At 41.1% G+C, this 25,471-nt stretch overlaps 2 protein-coding genes across 3 annotated transcripts in view; one reads left to right on the forward strand and one right to left on the reverse strand.

The window, feature by feature from the left end:
- NSMAF (neutral sphingomyelinase activation associated factor) overlaps nt 1–9,349 on the forward strand; it is a 38,504-nt gene extending 29,155 nt beyond the window's left edge. The window contains exons 21-31 of the mRNA XM_042809049.1: nt 181–338; nt 1,527–1,635; nt 2,448–2,506; nt 3,156–3,223; nt 4,689–4,756; nt 5,001–5,124; nt 5,649–5,732; nt 6,764–6,914; nt 7,354–7,456; nt 8,075–8,184; nt 9,004–9,349. Of these exons, the coding sequence (XP_042664983.1) occupies nt 181–338; nt 1,527–1,635; nt 2,448–2,506; nt 3,156–3,223; nt 4,689–4,756; nt 5,001–5,124; nt 5,649–5,732; nt 6,764–6,914; nt 7,354–7,456; nt 8,075–8,184; nt 9,004–9,098 (1,129 nt within the window). The 3' untranslated portion in view covers nt 9,099–9,349. The remainder of the gene's footprint in view (nt 1–180; nt 339–1,526; nt 1,636–2,447; nt 2,507–3,155; nt 3,224–4,688; nt 4,757–5,000; nt 5,125–5,648; nt 5,733–6,763; nt 6,915–7,353; nt 7,457–8,074; nt 8,185–9,003) is intronic.
- A 2,839-nt stretch (nt 9,350–12,188) lies between these two features.
- LOC122155219 (syndecan binding protein) lies at nt 12,189–24,604 on the reverse strand. 2 transcript variants are annotated; one of them, XM_042809051.1, is made up of 10 exons: nt 24,498–24,573; nt 23,155–23,217; nt 20,589–20,654; nt 18,929–19,007; nt 16,922–17,022; nt 16,506–16,664; nt 15,182–15,357; nt 13,943–14,114; nt 13,351–13,442; nt 12,189–12,907 (listed from the first exon to the last, which is right to left on the reverse strand). In XM_042809051.1, the coding sequence occupies exons 3-10, from the start codon at nt 20,637–20,639 to the stop codon at nt 12,853–12,855; spliced, it is 885 nt and encodes a 294-aa protein (XP_042664985.1). In that variant the 5' UTR covers nt 20,640–20,654; nt 23,155–23,217; nt 24,498–24,573; the 3' UTR covers nt 12,189–12,852. The 2 variants fall into 2 exon arrangements, with proteins under 2 accessions (XP_042664985.1, XP_042664984.1); XM_042809050.1 differs by lacking the exon at nt 23,155–23,217 and having other exon boundaries at nt 24,498–24,604.
- Between the last annotated feature and the right edge of the window lie 867 nt (nt 24,605–25,471).

The raw sequence follows: 25,471 nt of genomic DNA on the forward strand, positions 1-25,471 counted from the left end.
TACTGCTGTTTTTAACTGGAGGTCACGTTGTCATCATACATAAAGGAAATTGTGAAGCTGTCATATGAATGCCTGTTGTAAATCAGTTCTGTGATGACCATAGTAACTCTATGTACAGCCTTGTGCTTCCAGGATAGAAACAAAGAACTTGCCCTAACTAACTGTGTTGCTTCTCTGAAGCATTATGGACCCCAATGAGAAGGTAGCTTTGCTGACACAAATCTTGGAGTTTGGACAGACACCAAAACAGTTGTTTACAACTCCTCATCCTCAACGGATAATGCCAAAAAGCTCCTCTAGAACATCTAGTCACAGTGTTTCCATAAGTGAATCTCCAGGTAAGTGTATAACAGATAAATTGATGATGTAACTGATTTGTAATTTAGAGGAGTTCTCTATCTTTTCCCACAGGATCTCATTACAGGCATCTCCTGGCCACTTGCCCTATAAGCAGAGTCAGAATAAATCCATGAGCTTACCTATTAAAGGAGAAACAGGCAAGATCAGTCTCAAATCTGAAAATACATACATCCCATAGCTGTGATCCTGCACTTTGCTTTATGGTCCAGTTCAGTCTCTGCATTTGAAGATGTAGGAGGGCTGTGTTCCCTGGCCTTTTGTGACACTTCAGAATCAAACTGATATGACAGCAGTTTCTTTGACTGTCTCTGTAGAGACTCTAAATAATGTAGAGATTCATTCTGTTCTTGAACAGAACTGTCTTTATGGCAGTAAGCTTGAACTGAGAATTTAACCTGAGCATCTGCATATGAACATGTGAGACTGGGGTCTTTTTCCCCTCTACTGTTACTTGAGTGAAACTGCAGAGAAATTACTTTGTCCCTACAGTATATATTGAAAAAAAAGTTGGTGGAATAACTTCAAGAAAAGGATATGTAATGGCAGTACAGGTTTCTCTACGTCAAACTTTGCCCATTTTTCTGAAACTAAGGTTCTGTGGCCCTCATTATATGAACAGTGGTCTACTATAAACTGGACTGAATCTCCAGGCTGTCTATTGAATGGGGAGACATTCAGTCTCCTGGTCGATTGTCCTTGATTTGCTGACCTTTTGATGGCTTTCATTTTTACATAGAGAAGCAAAGATGGCTACTACTTGGTAACCTGCAACTATACCAGTTGTGTATGGCTGTAATAATGGCCATGCATCTTAAATGGTTCTGGTAGTAGGCCACATAATTCCTGTCAGATTTAGGCTTTTTATGATAATTTATATTTAGTGTGTTTCCGCTTCTTTATCCCTTAACTTCTGAAACGCTGCAGAAAATAAACTTACGACATTCTTAATCGAATGTAAAAGAATAATAGGTGGGTGGCTTTGATTGCACTTTTCCATTTGGGAAACTCTTGACATTTCAATGTCTACAGTAACCAAAAATTTATATTCCTGGAGCTCTGCATGATTTCTGTACTTTGTGTTTATGTTTGTACCTTCACCTACTTCTTGAAGTTTATCTTTCTGATTTCTGTCCATAGTAAAATTCTGTCGTGGCATTTTATTGCAGTATCTCCAAATGAAGAATCATTTGAAGATTTGACAGAAGAAAGCATTACACTTGCTTGGAACAATATTTCTAAACTAAGACAAGATGAACAATATAAAATTCACAAAGAGTAGGTACTGCTCTTCACTCTTCAGTCACAGTTGTTCCATTTAACTGGGGATAGGAGTATCTGCGAGTCTATTTGAATGATGGGTTAAGGCTTATGGTAATTTTTCTCTTTTTTTCTTTTTTGAGATAGCTGGGTTGGTTTTGTTTGTTTGTTTTTAGCCTATGATGAATTACCAATCTAGAAAAGGCAGTTATGAGCTTAATTTTATTCCTTAGACAGATCTAAAGCAAGTTCATTCACATTTTAGAAGCAGACATTAATACCCATTTGCCAAAACTGTGATAGCAGCAGCTAGATAAGCATTTCCACTTATTTCTTCATACCATTTAATTTGAAAGTTTAAGCCAATTGAAAGTTCAGCATCTGCACAACCCAGAGCTGCCTCCTTAGGAGGAGTCTGTAATGTCTCCAGCCGTGGGCAGTAAGGTAATCCAGGCACCACACTGGTGTTCTGATGGGTTCCTAGGGAGCCGCGCACCAAGCAGCCCAACTTCAGGTGAACTTTGGCAAAGCCCAGCTAATCCCACATTGGGAAGATTGAATGGGAAACCATTAATCCTTTCACGTGGGCTTGTCCTTTCCAGCGAGGTTGAAGTTCTTGCAGAACAATATAGGGAACCTGTACTGATGATAGTGAGGTATATTTGAGTATGTGGGCATGTTGCTCACCACTGCAGTATTTTTAATCTCATTGAATATCTTAACTTTTTAAATAGAAATCAAATAACAGATTTCAGCAGTATTTAATTTGTAGTATTGTGGGTAAGTTTCAAGACTTAGGAAATCACTGATGAGCCTATTTGTATTAACAGGGCAATTACTGGAATAGCAGTCACCTGCAATGGGTCTTCTGTTTTCACCACATCCCAAGGTGAGTATTATTGCAGGTATTTCCTCAAACCTGCAGTGCAAATGCTTCAATACAAACTTATAACACCAAGTGATGCTTTGTGAACAAAAGAGCACACAACTTTCAAATGTGAAGATTAAATCCCTAGAATACCTTCACTGGAAGCAAAATTGAGGCAGTGTTCAAGGGTATTTCTTCCAGAATCACTGAGTTCTCATTTGTTTGGGTTTTTAAAGGAACATGGCCCCAATGTTCTGCCAAATGTAAGATACTCATTTTCACTTTCTGCCCTATTGCTTCTTACAAATACTGAAGTTTTCAAACAAAATGTCAGTACTTCTGTTTGCTTTTGGTTTTTGACGTTTCCAAGACACCTATTATAGAAATTAATGAAGCCAAATAGATAATTTCCTGTAATTAAATAGCTGAAGTATGAAATTTTTTTTTTATTTTATATTTTTTAAGTTATAGATGTCCGTGGATTTCGATGTTGTCCACATGTGGGCTTGTGAAGGTGTTAATTTATCTCCTTAGATTATTAATTCAAAGACTGAAAAAAACATGCCTGATTTTTATAACTAAATATATGAATCTTCAAACAGATACAAAATTTTTATCTTCTGTAATATAAACCAGTCATTTTACATGTAGTATTGTTCTTTATACTCAGACTCAACTCTGAAGATGTTTTCCAAAGAATCCAAAACACTCCAAAGAAGTGTGTCCTTTTCAAACATGGTAAGTTGCTGTCAAAATAAAAACATCATTAGGAATCTTTTGAAAGCTACTCATAGAAATGTCTTTTGGTGTAGCTCAGTGTGTTCTCCTCCTCAGTTATATGATATGTGGATAATTTAGCAGAATGAATTGAGATTGCTTTTCAGGTGTCCAGGGGGAGAACACATTCTTTGAACGCAGCAAGGGAGCATTAAATGTTTCTCTTCTGTGTTAATAATGTTCTGAGTTTTCTGCTATATAGAGAAGGTCTTGTGGTAGACTAAGATACACTGGCATGAGCAGACAGGTCTTTCCAAACAGCTTTGAATTGTTGTTCAAGCCCAGAAACAAAGCTTGAATTGTACCCATGTTCAAGTCATACTCAAAGTGTTTGGAGTCTGTCAGTCAGTCAGCTGAAGAATGCAAAGGACAGGGAGTGGAATCTTAGCTGTGTGAATTTTAGCAGTCCTTGCTTCGTGAGCGATAATCTCAGCAACCTCTGAACAACGTGCTTCTCAAACAGAACTTTGAAAGGGATTCTGTGTTTTATTTTCTGTGCTTGAGCGCTGGGGCCTGAGCTGGGTCACTTTCTGAGTCATTTACTGAGACAAGATAGTAGGGTGCATTAACACTCCTCTGTACCCTCCTCTCTAGGGGAAAGGGAAAGCAGATATGTTGCCCAGATAGAAGCCATAGTATACTCTAGCACATCCCCAAAGAAGCTGTAAGATCAAGACACTGCTGCCTGCCATGGTATGCTCCTCTTGATGCTGTAAAAAGGGAGCCCTTCACTTAATCCTAGTCCAAGTTAGTCACTAGTGAGGAGGTTGTGTACCTTTCTGTTCTCTTCTCTTCGCTCTCTCCTGCCCCCTTGGTAGTTTCAGTGTTGATGTGTTGCAGCAAGGCCAGAAGCTATAATCTCTTTGCATTCCACCTGCCTGCTAGAATGTTTTTAAGAACAGATTGCTGTTCATTTTTCTGATGATACTTACAGAAGTTGTTACTGTTGTGGTGTTTTTTTTTTGTTGTTGTTTTTTGTTGTTGTTGTTGTTGCTGAGAATAATAGAAATTACATGGCTACATCCATTGCTTGAAAGAGCAGAGCACAGTTGCTGTCGTGGGGGGGGAGAGGAGAAAACATGAAAGAAAACCTGTTTTTTCAGGTTTCTGTTTTCATATAGAATTGACATAGCTTGAAAGATGAAAAGCTGGCTCGGTTTCTCCTGAGTGTGGAATCACATGCAACATACGTGAAGTACTTGAAAAAAGGAGATCCATTGGCTGTGCCTGTGTTTCCCAACTTTGGAGTTAACTTTGTATTTACTGGAGTTTTTCATAAGGTTTTTCTTAATTAACATTCATGCAACACCAGAATGCTGCACACAGAAAAGATTACTATGCTCCTTGTTCTCCAGAACCACGTTAAGGTATTTCTCTTTGAGGGTCAGAAATAGAACACTGCTTTGTTTTTCCTCTTCTTCTACAGGCTTTGTCATCTTGTATCATCTTGCCAGGAGATACCACTGTCATAAGTTCTTCATGGGACAATAATATGTGAGTATTTACTTCCTGCTGACTCTGCTGAATTATATTGAGTACCTTGGTAGTTATAATTATGGCTATAGATACAGAAGATCACTGATAAAATGCAGTATCTGTACTTCTACATTTGTTTGTTTTTTTTTTTTAGTCTGGTTCCTGTTAAAAACTGTAGAAAAAAAAAGTTATTTTCATCAATTCAGAGAAAACTGTTTATGTTACCTGAAGGTGTAACACTTTCATGATCTCTTCCCGTTAGATATTTTTATTCAATTGCATTTGGAAGACGGCAGGACATCTTAATGGGACACGATGATGCTGTCAGCAAGATTTGTTGGCTAGAAGGGTGTTTATATTCTGCATCTTGGGATTCCACTGTAAAGGTTTGTAGACAAGTTTGTAATACTTCAGTAGCTATTTATTGCTAGCAGTTAATATTTGGCCAGAGGCATGCATTGGAGTGGATGTGGCTGTTATATTCTAGTAATAAATACATGAATAATTTTATATAATATTTATAAGTCACTACAAATAGTATAATAGAATAAGTACAAGTAGTTTATCTTTTGTTAGCCTTGCCTCAACTGTGTTTCAAAGCTGGAGTGTTACTTTAATAAAAATAATTAGGAAGTTAGAGATAGGAAAGAATTTCCCAAAGCCTTGTGGTAAGTACCCATTCATTGGTGTGATATACAGCACCTTGGTAACCTACTGGGAATCAGCACAGTCATATTTAAGGTGTTGCTCTGCTTAACGTAAACAGTTTAAGGTGCCAATTGCTGTTTTGCCACACAGATGAGGCCTGCAGTTACACAAGCAGCACTTGTAATGTGGGCATTAAGCAGTGGAGAAACTCATCCAATTTTACTAATGCTGCTTTGAACAAACTTTAATGTCTGTGTTGTAGGTGTGGAAATGTGTACCTGGAGAGACATCGAGCAATAAAAGAAACTGTTTTGAATTGCTTGCAGAGCTAGAGCACGATGTTAGTGTAAGTATGCTGACAGAGATGCAGTACCAGATTTGAGATTGTATCACGTGATCTCAACTCTCAGTTTAACAAACAACTAAAGTATGAGGATTGTCTGGGGTGATGTTTCCTTTTGCTGTGCGGTTTTTCTCTTTTGGGGTTTGGGTGTTTCTGGGGCGGTGAGTTGCTTTGTCTCGTTGGCTTTTGTTGGCATAACTTTGCCTAAGATGAGCGTGCTGCTCTCCAGCATCCCCTGCTTCCTTTGCTGACAAGTCTGCTCTTAAGGAAGAAAGCGACAGTAGGAAGAGTTCTGCTTTGTGGTTTTTATTTTGTTTACTTGTTCATTTATTCTTATTTGCTTTGGTCAGCTTGTTTGCACAGAGTTCAAGGTTGGGGGAGGTGGACAGCAGAGTGGGAGTTGGTTTTTGTTAGTTTCCTTTTTTGCTTTTTGAAAACTCAAGAGTGAGGATTTTTTTTTTTTTCAGTATTTTCATTGTTACTGCTTCCTAATGAAACTCTTCCAAAGGCAAACAAATAAAAAGAATTGGGTTACTGCTGTTTTGTTTTTTTTAAACATACTCCAAAACACATTGCTGAATTTCACAGTAAATGTATAATCACACTCTGTTAATCACATGTAACTGTGCACTTTTTCTTATAGCATCTAATGTTACTCTTGTAACAATGAAGAATGGTGTCCAAGGGTATTTTTAAAAGAAATTTCTAGCCATTGGTTCTTTCTGATAAAGGGTAAAATTTTGCATTTATGTTGAGAGTATGAGTACTAAAAGTAGTAGGAAATGTCGCTTTGTGTTTCCTCTTCTACAAAGAAGTACTTTTAAAATACGTTTTTCAGATATTTTAAAGGGAGCTGCCTTTTACATTTTCTCAGTAATAACTGTGCTTAAAGATGTTGCAGAATTAAATTCAAAATCCGTTGATGATAAAATGGCATCTGAACGGCTGATGGACTTTTTTGTGTATATTTAAAACTTGTTTTGAGACAGCTTACATGGAAGAACAGGAAAATCATGGGATGTTTAACTTCCTAGGTAAATACGATCGACCTTACTGCTTCAAACACTATACTAGCATCTGGAACCAAAGAGGGCACCATTAGTGTTTGGGATGTTACCACAGCAACAGCGTTACACCAGTTGCCTTGTCATTCTGGTACTGTGTTTGATGCTGCTTTTAGTCCCGGTATGTTGGATTTCAGTTTTAACATATAAGTCTGGGAGTTTCCTGATTACATGTAATGCGCTGTGTTATTAAAATTACTAGTCTAAGGGGAATGGTGAGATCTACCAGAAGGTATCCTTGCCTGCGGCAGGGTAGTTGGAACTAGATAATCTTTAAAGGTCCCTTCCAATTCAGTCATTCTGATTCTATGACATGCTTCTCTGCTTTAAAGAAATCTTTAATTGATGCAAGGCCATAACAACCTGTAAACCAGTAGTCTAGATTGTAGACCAGTGTTTATCATTGTATGCTTGCAGACAATGTAAAGTACATTTTCTCTAAATAAGTAGGTCAGGCCTATCACAGCCAACATGCCATACTGCAGACTGTGATGATAACTGGGACTGTCTATCTAAACATGCTCCTTTTGTTTGTTGTCATGGTTTGCTCTCTTGTGTAGATGGCAGACATCTACTCAGTGCAGGAGAAGACTGTTGTTTTAAGGTAATAGATGTACAGACTGGAATGCTTATATCTTCTGTGACTGCTGATGAGCCACAAAGGTAATCCTGAGAACATCCATATGGATTATGAAGCTGCATGGCCAGCTTAGTTAAATGTAGATGCTCAATGCATTTCTTTTTGCCATAGCAAAAAGAAAAGTGTGATAACTTTTGTGTGATAATTGAAGGTACTGGATTTAACAAAATACTTAATTTGCACTTAAGTGCAAAGGCTTTTGCGTGCTTTCCAGGCAAGCTTTTCAAAAAGGGATAAAAGAAACAACTGTTTAAGGAAGTAATTCTATTATTTATACAAGTTAAAGATGGTGTTTAAGAAGAGCTGCTTAGCTGTAGCACCAACTGGCTCTTCCAGAACTGATGTTTTTAGCAAGCGGCCAGTTCTCTTACTTGCATCACTTGTCAATAACCTTTATTTTCCAAAGCTCCTTTTCTGTGTAAGCTAAGAAGAGATTGGCTTTTGAAAGATAAAGAGCAGTCAGTTAATACTTCTATTTTTTTTTTTTCACCAACTAAAATGTATACAATGCTGTGTCATGTAAACAGATGAAGATTGAAGTAGGAAACTGGCAGTAGCCTTTCCAATTTGTTCTATCTTAGTCTGAAATTGCTCAGCTTGTATACAGAAGTTTAGTGTACTAATGAACAGTTACTTTGCAGGTGCTTCAGATGGGATGGAAATACTGTCTTGTCAGGAAGTCAGTCTGGTGAATTACTGACTTGGGACCTCCTTAATGGAAAAGTTACTGAAAGAATCAAAGGACATGCAGGTATGCCTGAGCTGTTCTTGTTCTCAAATTACCTGGAAGCTTCCTATTTTCTGTCTGTGTTAATATTGACCAATTTTGAGAATCATTTGCTCCACTCGGTGGCTCGTGATATTACATGTACCTCTTTCTTCTGTCCCAGGAAGTATAAACAGCAGTACTCTTCCAGTGTTATTGCAAGAATGAAGAGAGGCAGATGCATTGGTGTTTTCTAATTAGCAAAGTTAATTGTTAGACTCACAGCCTAGACAGACTGTGATAAAGTTATTTTGGATGGGTGTTTGTGGACATCTCATATGTACCTGCCTTGTCCTTCAGTATGCTAGCAACTAAACTGCAAGAAGGGAGGAATAACTTAGTTTTACTTAGTTTGCTTTTATGGCTGCTGTCATGAATAGTTATTTCAAACTTCCCCCTAATGGTAACTGAAGCTCTGGAATTTGAGCTGTACAGAGATCAGTCTGTAGCCAGGAGAATCTTTAAATTGAGCTGCTAGGGGCTACATACTTACAATACAAAAAGCCCAAAGGGCAAAGTGAAAAACTTTCTAGACAAGCCTGTCCCCTTTCCCAGTGAATCCTTATGCTACTGTGCTCTATATTGTACATGTCAACTTACAGTTCGCCTCTTCTTCCCTAAGTGGCTGAGGCAGTGTAGCAAGAGGTCACGAAGGTTAACAGGATACAAGCTGGCTCTTCTTACAGTACTGCATGTACTGTCAGTGTAATGCAAGATACTGATTGATGATCCTAAACTGCCTTAAATACGTTCCATTCTCTTGACTTGTGTCCGGTTTGATTTCTTTTATTTCTTTTCCTCCAGGTGCTGTAACTTCCATGTGGATGAATGAACAGTGCAACAGTGTTATTACTGGAGGGGAAGACAAACAAATTATATTCTGGAAACTGCAATACTAAGTGCCTTTCCCTCCAGCTGTTTAAATGAACTCTTTCATTTTAAACCAAACCTTTTAAAGGAACTTAACTGTGTGCAATGATGGCTACTGAAGTTCAACCAGAAAAGAAGCTTTGCTCAACCACAACTTTCTGGTGACTTCACTGAGAGCTCTTAACTTCAATAATGTATGTATTGGGTTTTCATAAACTACCAAAAATGCTTTGTCTAATGATGTGAGATAACATTAAAGACCTATTTTTCTGTAACTGAAGAGCTCCTAACTGGTAGTTACTGTTGTAGTGTGTTGTCTGAACCATTTCTAAAGAAGCAGCAGTTGCATTCTTTAAAAGATTTAAGATACTTGCAACATGACAATGGATGTACATCTCCCTTCCTACCAAAGATGCATATGATGGTAAACACTGCTTTGAACACTTACAGCTCAGGCAGTAAGTTGGTCTGAGCAGGGGTCAGTCTGCTTTACTATGTAGTCTCCAACTGTAGCTACCTGCAAAGGCAGAGGTGTTTTTTTTTCCTATTATTGAACAAACAACACACTGAAAACTACAGCCTTCACACATCAGTCTGAAAGGGAACCAAAGATAATCATGAGCCCTTACTGTGGAGAAGTTTGATATTGACATATTATACATATATCAGTCTTTCCCCTAATACTAATACCTTGTAATTTCTTTTTAATGCCTTGTATCTGTTCTGTTCACCTTGTTTTATTTGGCCTTCTCAGCTTCCTTCAGCTCTAGTACAGCATTCAAGTTTCATACCAAAGATTCTTGAGTACAGGTCTAACTTGGGGGTTTATGTGAGCCCTTATTACTGCAACCCAGGGGTAAAGTGGTGCTGTACTGGGCTTATTTTTCTCTGTAGGACTTCAGAATACACTTCCCTGCAAGGGGCTACTCTGAGGTTAAAGACTTCAAATACCAGCCCTTGGGGCATATTACAGTAACAGCCACCTGTGGTTCTGTTCCCTCACGAGGAATATTTTTTTAATGGTGTTCTTTATTGCTGATGTTAAACTGCCTTGTCAGTGTGTTCAGGATGCATCCCTGGAATTTCCATCACTCCTTTGAGTCTGTTTCTAGCCGTAGTGCCTGGGTTTCAAAGGTTTCAGGGGGCAGCTGGTTCCTTGGAATTATTATAATTGTTTTATGATTAAGTTCCTCCTTTTTTTATTACAACATAATTTAAGCTTGCTTCAGCTGCATGAAGCTTTTGCTACATGTGCCTTCAGTATATAACTGATAAGCCATATACTGTACCTGCTGTTTCCAGATTTGCTTAACCTTGCCTTAAAATGTTTGGCTGTTGCTTGCTGTTTTTTCATTTTATTTCCTCAATACAGCTACATGTAGCCAAAAAGGCAGAGAAACCCAAATTCTACAAAGCACTGAGCAAGGTCACAATGAATTGCAGAGCCTGTTAAAAGCTTTGCTTCAGTTGTGCCTGTCTTTGCTCGTTTACCTCCACTCTCTCTCTTCCCTGGCTCACTGGGTTTTCTGCACCCAGCTCTTGCAGGAGTTTAAAACTTTTGTAACTTGTTTCACAAGGTAATAATGCTCTTCTACTCCATTCCTGCTACTCTGCAGTTGGGCAGCTTAGAGTTGCACTCTGGCATGCCTTGAGAAGCACAAAAGAACTTGACTACTACTAGCCTCCCACTTTTCATGCCCTTCTCTTACTCAAGCTTTGGACACAGGCCCCCTCCTTTGTCCCTAAAGGGCCCTCTACACAGCATATTAAGGGTTTTTCTGCAGATCTCCAGGGCTGCTGTTAAAATTTGTTTTCATCTGTCTAAAGAGACATAAAGGAACAGATGTATTCACTTATACACCATCTTAGGTTCCGGGGCTTTCTTAGGAACCTCACGATCACTGCTAGAAGTCACAGGTCCTACCCCCATAAGGCTGAATCATAACACGCTGTGTGACATCATTAATCAGTGCCACTAAGAGCTCACCCCAGTCACAGTCAGCCTGATCATTACTAACTGAACAATTCAATTAAAGAGGCTCCAGAATGCATTCCACTGCCACTGCAGTAGCATATTAGCATCGCTTCTGCAAATGGGAAAACCCACAGCTACCTGTGTGTGCTAATACAGTGACCCCATAGCCTGTAGCTATCCACTGTCTGCTTTCTTCAAGTGTTTTGCATTCCCCTTTTGAAATATTCCCTTCAGTTAAATGAACAAGCAAGCAAATAAGGTACCTAAAGGACTAATGTTTACACAATTAGTGCCTGCAACAGAGCATGACAAGGGAAACAAATTGCTAAACTTGGCATTTAACTTCAGAACACTTAAAGACTCAGCTGAACCCATGCCTATGACCTAAACTTGCAGGTCACACCACCCCTCAGCTGGTGTCCCCACCGAGTTTGGTACCTGCCACAGAGCAGGATGGATTGGAAAGGAAGGGGAAAAGACAGATTCATGTTGGTTGTCTTATTAAGGGAAAAATTAAAAAAATTAGTAAAGACAATCACCACTACTTACTAGCAGACCAAAGCCCAGGTATCTCCAAGCAGCAGTTCAGGAAGCATTTCTTCCCCTTGCCTAGTTTTATTGCTAAGCACGATGTTAGACAGTGCAGAATACCTCTTTGCTCAATTCAGGTCAGCAATCCCATTCTCGTCCCTTCAAGCCTCTTGCCCACCCCCCACCTACTGCACAAACACAGAGTGAAAAAACAAAAGGCTTCAGTGCACTGCAGGCATTGCTTAGCAAACACACACAGGCTATCAGCACCCAACACAAATCTAAACCCCAGTGTACCTGGAAGCACTTCAGAGAAAGTTAACTCCAGCCCCAGAATACTTAGTGAGCTGCACACAACTGGAACTACACAATTAGTACTGCTGATGAATAGGAACTTCTATTCTACATGTTAAACAGAAGGTAGAAAATAAGTATGTGTTGGCAAAACATGTGAGATCTGTATTTTTAATATATTTCAACTTCGTTGGCACTAAAGTTTTGTAATGTCTTCCTAACTAAGCTTATTTCCTAGCTTGTCTTCGCTTCCAGCTGAAACTGGCCTTAATGAATGAAGCCCATCTTAGCTGGTCTCATTAAGCATGCACACCCCATCTAAAGTTTCAGTTGTTTATTGTCATTACTTCTGAATCCTTAAGAACTTGGTTAAGGCGAGAGATAAGCATATTAGTTACAATTTGTATAACAAGTAATAAAAAGATTTGATTATCTGTACACTACTTTTCATTATACTTAGTGAGGGATGCCTTCAGCTATATTCAGCCTACCTGGCATTCTTGTGTAAACAGTATTTACTAAAACAAAGAACATAAGCTACTACTAGCCATACTTCTAACGTGCTATATCAAATCTACTCTTGCAAACAGAAAGCAGTAAAAATATGGTTTTTTTCTTAAATGTACAAAGCACAGCATTGCCCTAGTTAACAACACTTAACTTTGCAAGTTACATCTGGTTCCTTCAGTTGCATGGCTTATCAAAGTAGTAAACTAAGGAAGAGACCTATGAAAAAAAGTCTAACATAACTGGAATTTCACATTTGTCAAGCATATAAGGCTACAAGTTTTACAGTTTGCGAATAAACGAGATATGTTGAACTGCAACATTCCCAGCCATGACAGATGCAAGTGCTTGACACAGCATAACTTCTCCTGGCCTCCAGAAAGGCTCATGTGCAGAAGAAAGAAATCACTGAGTATAATAGGCCAAGTCGAGCAGAACTCTCATTATACATGTACACACACATGCATGAGGCAAGTTTAGACTTCAGGAACAGAGTGATCCATGAGGCTTTTCATGATGCTTGTTGCCATCCTAAAGAAAAGGAGAAGGAGCTCAGTTGTGCAAGACAGATGCAGAAGTCTAAAAGATTGATTGTTGTATCTTTGTCATTGCTATCTCTTTAATTAAAAATACTGGCCTCCCACACCACTAGAAACAGTATTTTAGTTCTAAGGTAACAAAGACTTGTACTTCAAGGCACTTAGTCTAACTGTGCTTAGAAGAGGGTTTTGGAAGTAAAGAAAAAGCAAAGGAGCACCACTGCCATAGGAACAGCTTGAAAACAGAACCAAAACACCCCAGTCTGATGCAAGTCATCATATCATGCATGTTTTCAGACTTCCCATCTTAACCAGACTTTCTGTCAAGCTTGTTCGCATGGCAAGCCCGAGTTACATTTTACTTAGCCTGCAAAAGCTAGCAGTTGTCAATTTGAGTATAATTAACACTGGCTGCTCTGTTTGGTTGTTACCTACCTCTTTATTATATACTCATAAATACTTGAAGGCATGATGGTAATTGTCACTACATTTCCAGCTGTTGCCAAGATGTCTGCAATCTGAGGGTCCTGTTATTGAACAAGAAATTGTATGAGCAACATCACTCAAGATGACTAATAAAGCAGAGTTCAGGAGCTCCTTCTGGACACGTTCAGAGATACATGGCTCCTTACTTCAGGGTTTTAACCTCCAGGCCTAATCACTAACACACTGTGCCAATCCATAAGCACCTGTGGAGTTATGCTTTACAGGAACTGCCTGGGGAAGGGATACAGGCACCCTACTACAACTTGATACAAGTTGACAGAGAACATTCCTTACATTTTGCCAGTAAAGATTAAAAACAGAAGGCCAAGTGTAACAGGTAGATGCAGAGAAGATGGAGTTTCCCCATTAGTAGATAATAAGCAGCAAAGACACCTTAAAGCAGGTGTTTCCCATCATGTTATGGATCAAGTTACCATCGTGTTTTATATACATTCACTATATCATTTTTCCCTCTGCAAAAGAGAGTTACTGCACAGCAAAATACGTGCCCCCTACATCAGCCATGCAGTACTTATCTTACCTTCAGTCCAATTACATTCTGGCCATTAATTTCACAGATGTTGTGCTCAGTAAGAAGTCCATTCCTTGCAGCAGAGCTGTCTTTCACTATTGAGGTTATTTTTCCATTCTTGAATATGAAACCAACATGCCCTGTGCTGTCCTTATGCATAGTAATAATACGCTCAAAAGGCCTGCAGGAAATAAAGGAATTATAAAATGTAAAAACGCATTTTCAGTTTGCTAAACCACAGGAAGAACTACACACTATTTCAGTTGCAACTCACCAGAAGTTCATATAACTGAAGTATGAGCCATACTTTACACACGTAAGACTGTTTCTAAACCTGTTATGTTCTTCCTTTTCTATAGATATAAACTGAAAATAAACCACACACATCAAAACAACCAGCCACACAAACAGCCATTCAAGCATACAAGTATTACCACATGCTGCCATACTGCAGGCCACTTTAATCCAGGAGTAGGGTAGGAAGTCAGGCACAGAAGCATTATGCAGCAGGGAAATACACTATCACTGTATTTCAGTTTAACACAATAAAAGTCTTACGCTGCCATTGAGGTCAATCTTCATTCTTAAAAATGTAACACTGAGAAAGCTTCTGAAGGCCTACTTAGTGCATGGATACATCTTACTGCATATGATACATCTTCTCAACCTATGGACTTCATGCAGAATCTTTGCCATTATGACCTTTGCCAACACCACTACCATTATGACTACGTATCCAATTGCCATTTTAAAACCCCTATTGCTTTACCAAACATACTTGTAACAAACATGTCACAAATTCATAGGTAAATAATGAAGTTCAGAAGGAGACTATGATGCTAAGTAAAAATGCAAATGAAAGTTTTAAACACATGAGTACAATGAATATTTCAACACTACCTACTATTGCTTCTTCAACTGGTATAAGCACAAGCCAAGCTGTGTCAAAGAAGCAGAGAAACTGTGAATTCAGAATTTAAACTTGTGCTAGCACTCATCATTTACCTTAAAGACATCAGGCCTCATCACACCAAGATGAGGGATGCCATGGAAGTTTGCAAGTTAGTTGCTATTATGATCTGTACAATTTGCCACAAGAGGAAACACTTCTAGAGATCTATGTGAAGAAAGCAGAACCTGTTTGCCTGTGTACCATGTCTACAATGCTTCTCAAGAGAGGAGAAACCCAAACCTCACAGAATTAGAAGTGGTTGCCACCCATCTTGGAGCACTTGCAGTTAGCATTACCTGTCCCGAATGATCATTGTAATCCGCTCCCCAGAAGCCTGTTTCAGAACTTTATGTGCTTTATCAGAACTCCATCCTGCACAGTTTTCACCATTGATCTGCAGAACTTGGTCTCCAAACCGCAGGCCAGCTAGAGATGCTGGAGAGTTTGCTTGTACTAACTGGACAAATATTCCCTGCAAAAGAAAGGGGCAGGGTGGAAGCAAAGAAAGTTTGAGCGACTCCTCATACAGACTAGTACTAAATTTGCCCATCTTCCTGCAGATTTGACCAAGAATTCCTGTGCAAGACAGCCTATATGCTGCTTGAGAAATGGGTCAGCAGTGCTAGGAGCTCCACATAGTTTTCCCTCTTAGTCAACGTCATTAGTTTTCAACTTTCCACCAATTAAGAATTGCTAGACTGTTAAAAAAGGTAAAAACAAACAACAGAAGCATTAGAACAACAAACCCAATACCACTAATTCCTAATCAAAGTACCCTAAAACCCAGATAGAGCAGGTCAATATAGAAAGTAGATGACGCCTCTTGGAGCGACAGGACAGGCAGTAGAACGAAGTCACAGTACTTCCTAGGAAAACTCCAGCATTTCTGGGATAGGAGAAATGCAGAATCAATTTAACCCTATTTGAAGCCCTGAATACAATGGTTTTTTTGTACATTCAAATTACACAATCTGGACAAAAGAAAAAAAAAAAAAAACCAAAGTCAACAAAACAGTACTGCTTTCTACATTGAGAATCGAGCAATACCAAAGGAGGGAAACTTCAGAGCAGACTGGAATCCTCTGTATCTTCTCATGCTAAGGGAAACTAGAAGACAGCTACTCTGAAATTATTCCTTGCGTACAAGTAAAATGACACTCTTGCTATCCTAAATTCCCTCACAGATAGCATACTGCAGAACTCTATTAACATCTCTAAAAATCTATTAGAAGAATATATGTTTAAGCCACATGCATTACTCCACCTACTGCTAAACTTAAGCACCTCCCAGAGTTTCCATAAAGCTAAGTCTTGAACTGCTAAGTACCCACCTCTACTCTCCAAAGTGAAAAAGAAAATTACAGATATTCTTCAGGTGCTGTAAAATATGAAAATATATTGCTGCTATGAATGTAGACCCTAGTCCATGCTCTAGTTTGAGCTAATGGAGGACTTTCAAATTCTGACTGCAGATAACCGAGCATTATGCATGAGACTACTTTCTGACTATATATATAATACACTGTGTGTGTGTGTGTATGTATGTATATACACACATTTAACTACCAATTTAATCCAGCAGTAGGATTTCTCCTGGCAAAAGCAAGCTGCTCTACTTACATTGTCAACAGACTTAAGGCGAAGTCCAATTTTACCATCTTGATCTTTACACAAAATTGTTTCACGGATGCCTTGCTTGATTTCTGCCCTGCGGATTCCAATATCATTTCCAGTCACTGGAGCTACCATATAATTAGCAGGAGGTCGCGTTACCAGTTGCTGATTAAAACAAAACAGCCAGACAACTTAGTTTATGGCAAGTGATTAAAAATAATTAAATCACAACATCAGCTCTTTTCTTCCCCCCTCCAAAATGGAAATAGTTTAAAAGTGGAGGAAAAGATGACTTTTTAAGAAAAAGTATTAATTAGTTAACTGTAGTACTTAACACAAACAATAATCTACTACCTAGAATGTTAACAAACATTTCAGTCTTTATACTTGTGGTTTCTGAAACATCACTGACTGGTACCTACACCTTGTGGCTGAGCAACCGGCAAGTTTCTCTGCACCTCCTCTTCATTGAGACTCAGACCCATGTACTGAGAAAGTTCTGGATATAACCTGGGGTACAAGCCTAAGTGAGGAGAAACATGAAATTAATATACTTGTCAATTAAACAGAACAGCGTATTATTCACATGTACATTAACTGATATCTTATGATATTTTAACCTATTTTATTTGAGTGCAAGAGATACTCATGGAACCAACAGGCATTTGAAAAGACCAACAGGTCTTGAAAAGTTCTCCCCAGAAAAGTCACACGAGTAAAGCTGAATATTATGCTCTTCATGAGCAAGTTGCTGCCATTCCCTCACAGCTCCAAGTGGAAATCTTCTTAGTCACGCTGCTCCTACCAACAGAGAAAGAACTACGGCCCCTGACACATCCAGTGGGACAATCCTCTTGTGAGAGAAGCGGGTGGCAGGGGATGGGGAAAAAAGGAAGTTGCAGAGATTTGTCAGATCTTGAGTCAAACTACTCCAGAAGTAAGCTTGATGCCACTCATGTTTCACAGATGATTAAAGGGTGCCATTTAACAAGCAGCAGGACTCTCACAAATCTACCTGCCCTTGAGACAAGAGGGGTGACAGAAAAGGCTTCTAGGAGGGCAAAATGCTACAAGGGGCAACTATGAAAGCAAGCAGGCTCATTGATACACATCAATTAGGTTTCCAGGGTTCATTTACAGGTACACGTACAACTATTTTAAGAACCCACATTTGACCAGAAACTGACAGCTACCCTTCCTGTGAAAGAACTCAAAGGCCATTACAAGATATTCTTATCTAACCAAGGTACTTTTGACAACTGAAAGTATTCAGGGACAAGTTCACAATCTGTTTCACGTAAGAAGATACAATTATTTCAGAATTGGTTTAGTGATACCAGTCAGCAAGCCTTTAATGACTGTTTCTTCTGTGGCTGCCTTCTGCTTGCACTCCAAGCCCTCAGGAATGAAAGCTGTACATGATTTTGGCAACACCTTATTTTTGTCTTTTGTTCTTCATCAAAAGATAACTGCAGAATGCATCTTGCTGGATGTACTGGACTCCAATTCAAAGTAAGAGAGTACTCCAAACAGCAGAAAACATCCAGCATCTCTAAATAAGGACGACATACATTCTCCTGCCTCCAACAGGACTGAGGGAGTCCCTTTGGGCTTGGCATGTCCTAGAAACTGTCGATATGCCCCAACAGAATGGATATCTAATAAGCAATTAAACATTTCTCAGCCATACACAACATCTGAGGAATTTGCAGACAAGCTGACGTCAAAATAAGACATTTGATCAGCAATATGAAAGGCACAAAAGTTGCAGGAGAACACAAATGCCAGGCAGCAGAAAGAATGCTACTAAAAAGGGACCCACAAAGCAAACTTGCATCTGATCTGATGATGCTAGCTCAGGTGACATTTTCAGCTCTTTCTGGTCTGATTCATTTTCTCAGATCTAAGGCTGGTCTCTGATGAGCTAAACAAATTCCAGCCTTAAAATCACTTAGGTCACACCAGCTCCAAGAGCACAACTGGAGACAAAGGCACATCCACCAAGCCTTAATACCTGCACTACCAGCACCCTTGACTGCTGTGTTCCAGCACTGCAGCTGGTCACGCTACTTACAGATTCTCAGGAATATCTGTGCATCTTTGTGGATGCACATCAGCATGGGAATAAAAAGAAGTGAGACAGACAGCTTTAGGTCCACTGCATTTTCCAACATACATTTTCACCCCAAAAGCTGTAGAAAGCATGACAACAAAGTTCCATTTTCCTGAGCTCTTTATTAACAGATCCGTGCTCGCTCATTTCCAAGCAAGCTGATATGCTCCAGAGGGAAGATGCTCAGATTCATGCTGCTGTCTGAAACTTACCACATGTGTTTGTAAACAAGTAGATGCAAGTGGCTGAGGTGGGAGTTAAGGAGAGCTAAAATGGTACCAGCAACATTAGCATACTATACAGAGCATGACCTTACCTCCATCGTGAGGAACAGGAGCAGAAGCTTCAGACAAGATTGCTGGATTAGCTGGATTTGAAGAGAAGGCAGTCTGAGCCTAAAAGGAAGGAAACTCTCATATGTTATCATGGATCTTTTTTGTATAAGAGATGTTCCTTATGCAGCCAGTGGATCAAGCATTTTCTTTTTTATATGCTAATTGCCATTCAACTTCAAGTACTGAAGGCAATCATGTTCTTTGAAGTATTTAACACAATATGCTGTGTTATCGTACTACTTCAACAAGAACTCGAACCTTCCTGAGAGACAGAGCTATTCTAATAACACAGGAAGGCTTCACCATCAGCCCCAGTTCCAGTTTTGTCATTAGGCAAGTTAAAAAGCCTGTGATCTTCAAAAAAATGCATAAGCTTGACTGCCAAAGCTTAAAACTTAGAAGTTTAAAAGCACATCCAGTACTATATGAAAGTACAGTAGGTTTTTTCAAGTAGATACCAGCAGTTCTACCTTTTCATCATTTAGAAGTATTATTCACGGGTTCTGCCAAAACCATTTGCAGCTTGCAAGTGGAGCTCTGCACAATTCAGAGCTACTACTTCCATACCTTCTGAAAGGCAGGTACTTACCAAAATTATTTATCTTCCCAAATGCACAACTTCACACAAGTGTGCTAAGCTTAGTTTCCATAATGCTTATTGGCTTACAAACAGAAGGGACTGTTTTAAAGTAAGCCAATTCCCTTTCTTCTCACAGTATCTGATGTGCTTCTCTTTTAGCTTTGAGCATCCACAAAGAGTCAAAAACATTACCTTACAGAGACCTATTAGTACTCAGAACAGAATCAGCCACCTTAACATTGCTACTGATGTTAAAAGTTAAAGGTGTGGTTAAGTCTCAAAGTAGTGAAATACAATGCCAAACAGGACACACAAATCACCAAATTCAACATGATGACTGAATTACTGAATGTTTTTTGTTTTTTTAATGAAATAATGCTTAAAAAATAGAAGACTTCATAGTCCTATTCTCTCCAGGAGGCCACATTTAAGAAGAGCAAAAATGACCCATTATTTACCTATTTACCAATATCAAAAGTACTTAGAAGAAAAGCCTCCAACTCTAACACTGTACAGTAAGAACAGGTGTTGTTGTTGTTGTTGGTTTTTTTTGTTGTTGTTGTTGTTTTTGTTTTGTTTTGTTTTTAAGAGCCTCATTTTAATCATACTGATTTGCAGAGGACACAGTACATCTTTCAGTACAGAGATACTCTACTTCCATTACCTCAGCAGTCACAAAAGTTAAGTAGCAGAGGGTTTTTAGTTATGGTATATAAACACTGGCAGCTGGTCTTCAAAAGGCTGAAGGAGCACATAATCAGGTCCAGGCAGGATTGGGTTTCGTTTTTCAATCAAAGTTCGCTGTCAACTGACTGTATCTTCACCTCAGAACAATGCAGGGCACGTGGGGCTGAACAGAGAAATACCAACGCAGCTCCCACAGTTCCAAAAGATCCTTTGCCCCCACAGAGAAATGCAGGTGAGACTGAGACACTTTACCTTTTCTTTTCCCTTTCAGAGACTGTAAAATATGAAATCCAGTAGTTCTCCCCTCCCTGTCTTAAATATCAATGGGACCGTTATTGTTACCAAAACCACCTTCAGTTGAAAGCCTGCCATACCTGAATAACTTTGTCCACCTTCAGATCTTCCAGGGAAGGATAGAGAGACATGTTGATGCAGCTTCACTGAGTTGGAGAAAGACAAAGAAAGGGTTAGCCATCGGGAATTTGCCTAGCATTATAGCTTAAAACAGAAATGAAAGAGAAAGCACTAAATAAGCAAGCTGTGACCTGTAAATCTTAGCATTACAGATACAAAGCACTGAAGACAAATTTCATTAAGACTAACCATTTAATCTATTATCACTAATAGCCCGTGTATAATAGGCTTTGCTTACTCAGTGCTGTTAGAGTTTAGGTCGCAGCCATGAGAAAGCCTGCACAGAGAACAGCTTCTCAGGAAGTACTGCAACAATGATGAGGATTAAGTTGGAAATCTAATCATGTTCCACCTTCCAAGTAGGACAGTAATTCACATACAACTGAGGAAAAAAGGGCTCAGAAGTTTTCACACTATCTAAAGGCTTTCATCATTTCTAACACTCCTATTAAGAAGTCACTTAAGAGAACTGGCTTCTTGCGTCCATTTGTACCATATTAAATGTAACAAAGAGAAGCAACAGACCACAAACCAGCCAGACCTAGACAGTGGTGGGTTTTGAAATCCACAGACTTCAGTCTCCCTCCATCATGTGATGAGGAGAGAGCCCTGTGACAACGTAACAGGAAGCAATGAAGCAAAAACACTTCACGTGATCCTGGAAGGCACGCAGTTCTGCTTGATCTGTGCCAGAGAGGCTTTAGAAAATTCCACTTCTGAGAGATCCTTTGCTCAAGGTCTCAGTGAGGTCAACAGAACTTTGCAGAAGAGTAGTTAAGACATTTCACCCCAGAATAAGTGAACGCTTTAACTGAGCAAAGGAAAGGGCAGAAAACGAAAATAAGAACACGATAAAGCTTTGAAAGTTAAGATGTAGTATTAATTAACATTAACGCAGTTACCAGAGGCACTGTGAAAAGCTTCTGGTTGGGAGATCAATTATCTCATTCAAAGATAAGTTAGAGGTCCTATTTGTGCAAGACCGGAAGTGACCGCTGCATAAAACCTTGAGCTGCTACTTTACATGCAGATACTAAGTTGATTAAAAAAAAAAAAAAAACAAAGCTGATGCTTAATGTCATGCTGCAGTAACACAATAGATGTCTCTTCACATAACATTAATGTCATCAACAGCTTTTCTACTTGTTCAGCAGAGCGCCCAACAGCTCAAGTATCATGTCACACTACAATTAACATTTCCAAAGAGAGCCCAAAGTGCGACAAAGATCTAAACTACCCCAACAGAACGGGCCACGCGTTCCTCATTATTTGCAACTGATATTTTTTGTCAGGTCATTGCAAGCAAACAAAATATAACCCAGACCCAGAACTGTTAAAAATTAAGCACTCACATTTAACACGAGTTTAAGATTCCATTTTAAGGCAGCATTGACCTGAATGCCATCAATGCAAATGCTTTTGCTCAATCAAAATGGGTAACAGCAAATGCAAGCCAAAGTCTGGCAAAATGCCTGCTCAGGTAAGCATTCCCTAGCCACCTCGTTCTGCTGCTAAAAGCATAGAATGATTTAGATTGGAAGGGATATTGAAGATCATCCAGTTCTATCCCCCTGTGGCGGGCAGGGCTGCCACCCACCAGGCAAGGTTGTTCAGGGCCCCATCCCTCCTTGCCTTGAGTGCCTCCAGGGATGGGGCACCACAGCTTCTCCAGGCAGCTGTGCCAGAGCCTCACCACCCTCTGACAGAAAAAATTCTTTCCTAACAACTAACTTAAATATCCCTCTTTCATTTTAGAGTTATATCCCCAGTAAAGCTACACAGAGCATCATATTCACAGCAGCACAAATGGCACCCAGGCTGAGCCCACTGTAGCATCTGCTGGGTCTCTGGTTCTGGCGACCATTTCATGGCATTATGCTTCCAGCTGGGCCATTCCCCCACAGGTCAATCTCACCCTGCATGGCGATCACCACTAACACTCATCACAGACTGTTATCTCAAGGTTTTTCTTCTTTATGAGGAGCAGCAGTGCTAAATGCACTGGTACCCCAGTCACCAAAGAAACCCCTCCAGCAGCTTACCCTGCCACTTCATCACCACCCAGGCCACCTCCCTCCCCAGCTGGAAGTTTGCAAACCCAAGGGTGTGTCACAGCTCCCAAAGAGTTGCCCTGCCAGCTTCCTCCTCAAAATCTCACTGGAAGCTATTTTTGGTTTTCCAATAAATAACTGGAATAACGGTCACCACCGACTGCATTCTCGTCTCCTTGCATACCAGCTTTGTTGCTCTTACATACAAAGGAGCGTTTTCAATTTCCACACAGACAGTTCTAACACTTAAATAAGCACCTAACATCTCATTAGGCAACATGAGATGCCCCCAAAGTACCGTATTTAGTTCAAAACACGACCGTTTAGCAGCTACCATCATCGTCAGGAAACTCAGGAAGAATCCATCCGTGACTCACAGCAATAACAAGTCTGAACACAAAGTCTGGACAGCCACTGGAATGGCTTCAGACAGGAGCTGGGGAACAATTAATTGCCACACAACGGAGCTGCTCACCTCCTGTCCTCCCTCAGGAACCCACAGTGGCAGCAGAACCATTTCCCAGTTGTTTACAGGTTCCTACATCACACAAAGAATGCATATGGTAACCTGAAGCTTTCATGAAAAGCACAAAAGCAAAGAGGAAAGAAAACCCTGTTTCCAAGTATCCTCAGGCCAGAAGGACCTTCAGCAGGCTGCCTGGTCAAGCAGATCCTATTGACCAAGGGCAGCGCCCAACCAACAGGCAGGCAGCACTCGTGACAGCCTCGGGCTCTGTGCAGGGAGTCCCATCGGTAGGTGCAGTTTGGTGACATGCAGGTTTGGCTGCAGAACGATGGTCAGCCCAACACATTTGTTGGGTTGAAAACCACACAGCTGAAGGCAGGCTGACAACTAGCTGACATCTAATCTGTGGCTATCGCTGTCTCTGAAACTGGCAACAGACAGTACCAGGAGCTGGAGTGGGCTGAGTAAAGGTAATTTGTGCCAGCAGCTCATGCGGGAGATTAGAACAAGCCACAAAACCAGCACTAAAGTAGCAACTTTGGCTTTCAGAACAGCTCAAAAGCTGTGAGGTTAAGTTCCCTCTCCAAGCTTAGGAGTGACTTCCCGAAGGTCAGGTTGAGACAGCAGGAAGGCATCAGCTGTTTTGCAAGCACTAACCACCCGGCGTTTTCCTGCTGATACCACCTAATTGGCCTCCGAGCGTTGCCCTCCTTACAGAGGAAAACTCGGGAAGGTGCTGCCTCCATTTCAGACCTGAGGAAGGGCTCGCTTGCCCACAAAGGCAATCACATCCGTTCCACCTCCACCTCACACAAACACATCCGTTCCACCTCCGGCTCCAAACAGAAGGCGGTTCGAACGCCCAACCCCCTGGCAGAGACACAGGGGTGCTGACCAGGAAGCAAGCAAGGGACCCGCAGCCCGAACGGGAAAGAGTAGCACGCCAAAACCCCGAACCCAAGGCGGAGAACGGATGCCAAAGCACACAGCGTTTGTTTCTCCGCTCGGTCACCGCGGCCGGACGAGCCCTCGGGAGGGGCTCCCAGCGGCGGGCACGCCGCAGCCCCACGAAATGGCTGCTCGGGGCGCCGCGGGAGCGGAGGACGCACACTGTTTCCACCACAGGGAACGGCGAAATCACTCCTCCGCAGGCAAGGCCGGCCGGCCACGCAGCTTCTCCTCCCGCCAGGGCCCCCCGCCCGTCCCACTGCGGTCTCTCCCCCCGCCCGCCGTGCCCAGCACCACGCTCGCAGCTCCCCACCCCCTCCTCACACAACGCCGGAGAAGGGGCGCCGCTCGGGCCCACAAAGGAGAGCGGGAAGCCGCCGAAAGAGAAAGAGGCCCCCTCGTACCTCCGGCTCGGCCGTCGAGGAAAGAGCCAGCGCACAGAACAGCGGCGGCTCACTCAACTCCCGGCGGCGCCGCTATGAGGGGAGCGGGGGCGGCGGCAGAGCTGGCCGAGCTCTGCGCATGCTCCGAGGGCGGGGGAGCTGCCGGCCGGGGAGGCGGAACCGCCGGGGCCGGGGGCTGAGGGGCTAAGATTTTTCGGTCGTGGCGATGGAAGGCGGAGACAGCCGGGTGCGGAGTGAGGGGAGCGCGGGGCTGCGGTTGGTCTGCCTCCTTGAGGGGATCCAGTCCGCGGCAAAGCACGCACGCCTCGCTCCTGAACACTTTCCTTTTTTAATAGTTCTTTTCCTTTAACAAAGTTCATTTTGCTGCGTTGTATCAGTTAACGGTTGTTTTTTTTGTTTTTGTTTTTGTTTATTTCAAATTTCGGTTTCTGTTTTCCTTCGTCATGCATCCATCACAGAGCCTGCTGCGGTCACAGCACCCGCAGCGCAAGACTTTGCCTAGCAATGCTTCCTGAAAGAGGGGCACATCTAGAGAAATACACTCAGAGAAACCATGACATAGAGTGTACCCATGGCAGACAAGTTCTGTGTGAGTTAGGAAGGCTTTTGTACCTAATTACCATAATCCATAATAGCATTAACCTCTCTACCACAGTGTTCAGTCTTGAAAAATCCTTCTTAGCTATGCTGTTTGACTGTAAACCTTCTTTATCAGACGAGCAACTAGATGTGCTGAGCTCCATAAATCTTATCTCAAGAAACCTGGGCGTTCAATGAAGGTGTTTGATCTTTATCGAACCTTCCAGTCCCACAGGAGGAGATCAGTGCCTGCCTCCAGCTCCTTCCTCCTGCCCTGCAGCTGCCAGCTGCTCCTCAGCCAGTCCTTGCAGTGCTTAGGCTCTTCCGTGGGACACCTCAACTCTGTTCCAGCACAACTCAAATCCACCAAAATACAGGAATGTTATTCTACTGGG

This window comes from Centrocercus urophasianus, unplaced genomic scaffold (genome assembly GCF_019232065.1).
Source record: "Centrocercus urophasianus isolate 14NV4802_14NV808 unplaced genomic scaffold, USGS_Curo_1.0 seq_11, whole genome shotgun sequence".
Classification (NCBI taxonomy): domain Eukaryota; kingdom Metazoa; phylum Chordata; class Aves; order Galliformes; family Phasianidae; genus Centrocercus; species Centrocercus urophasianus.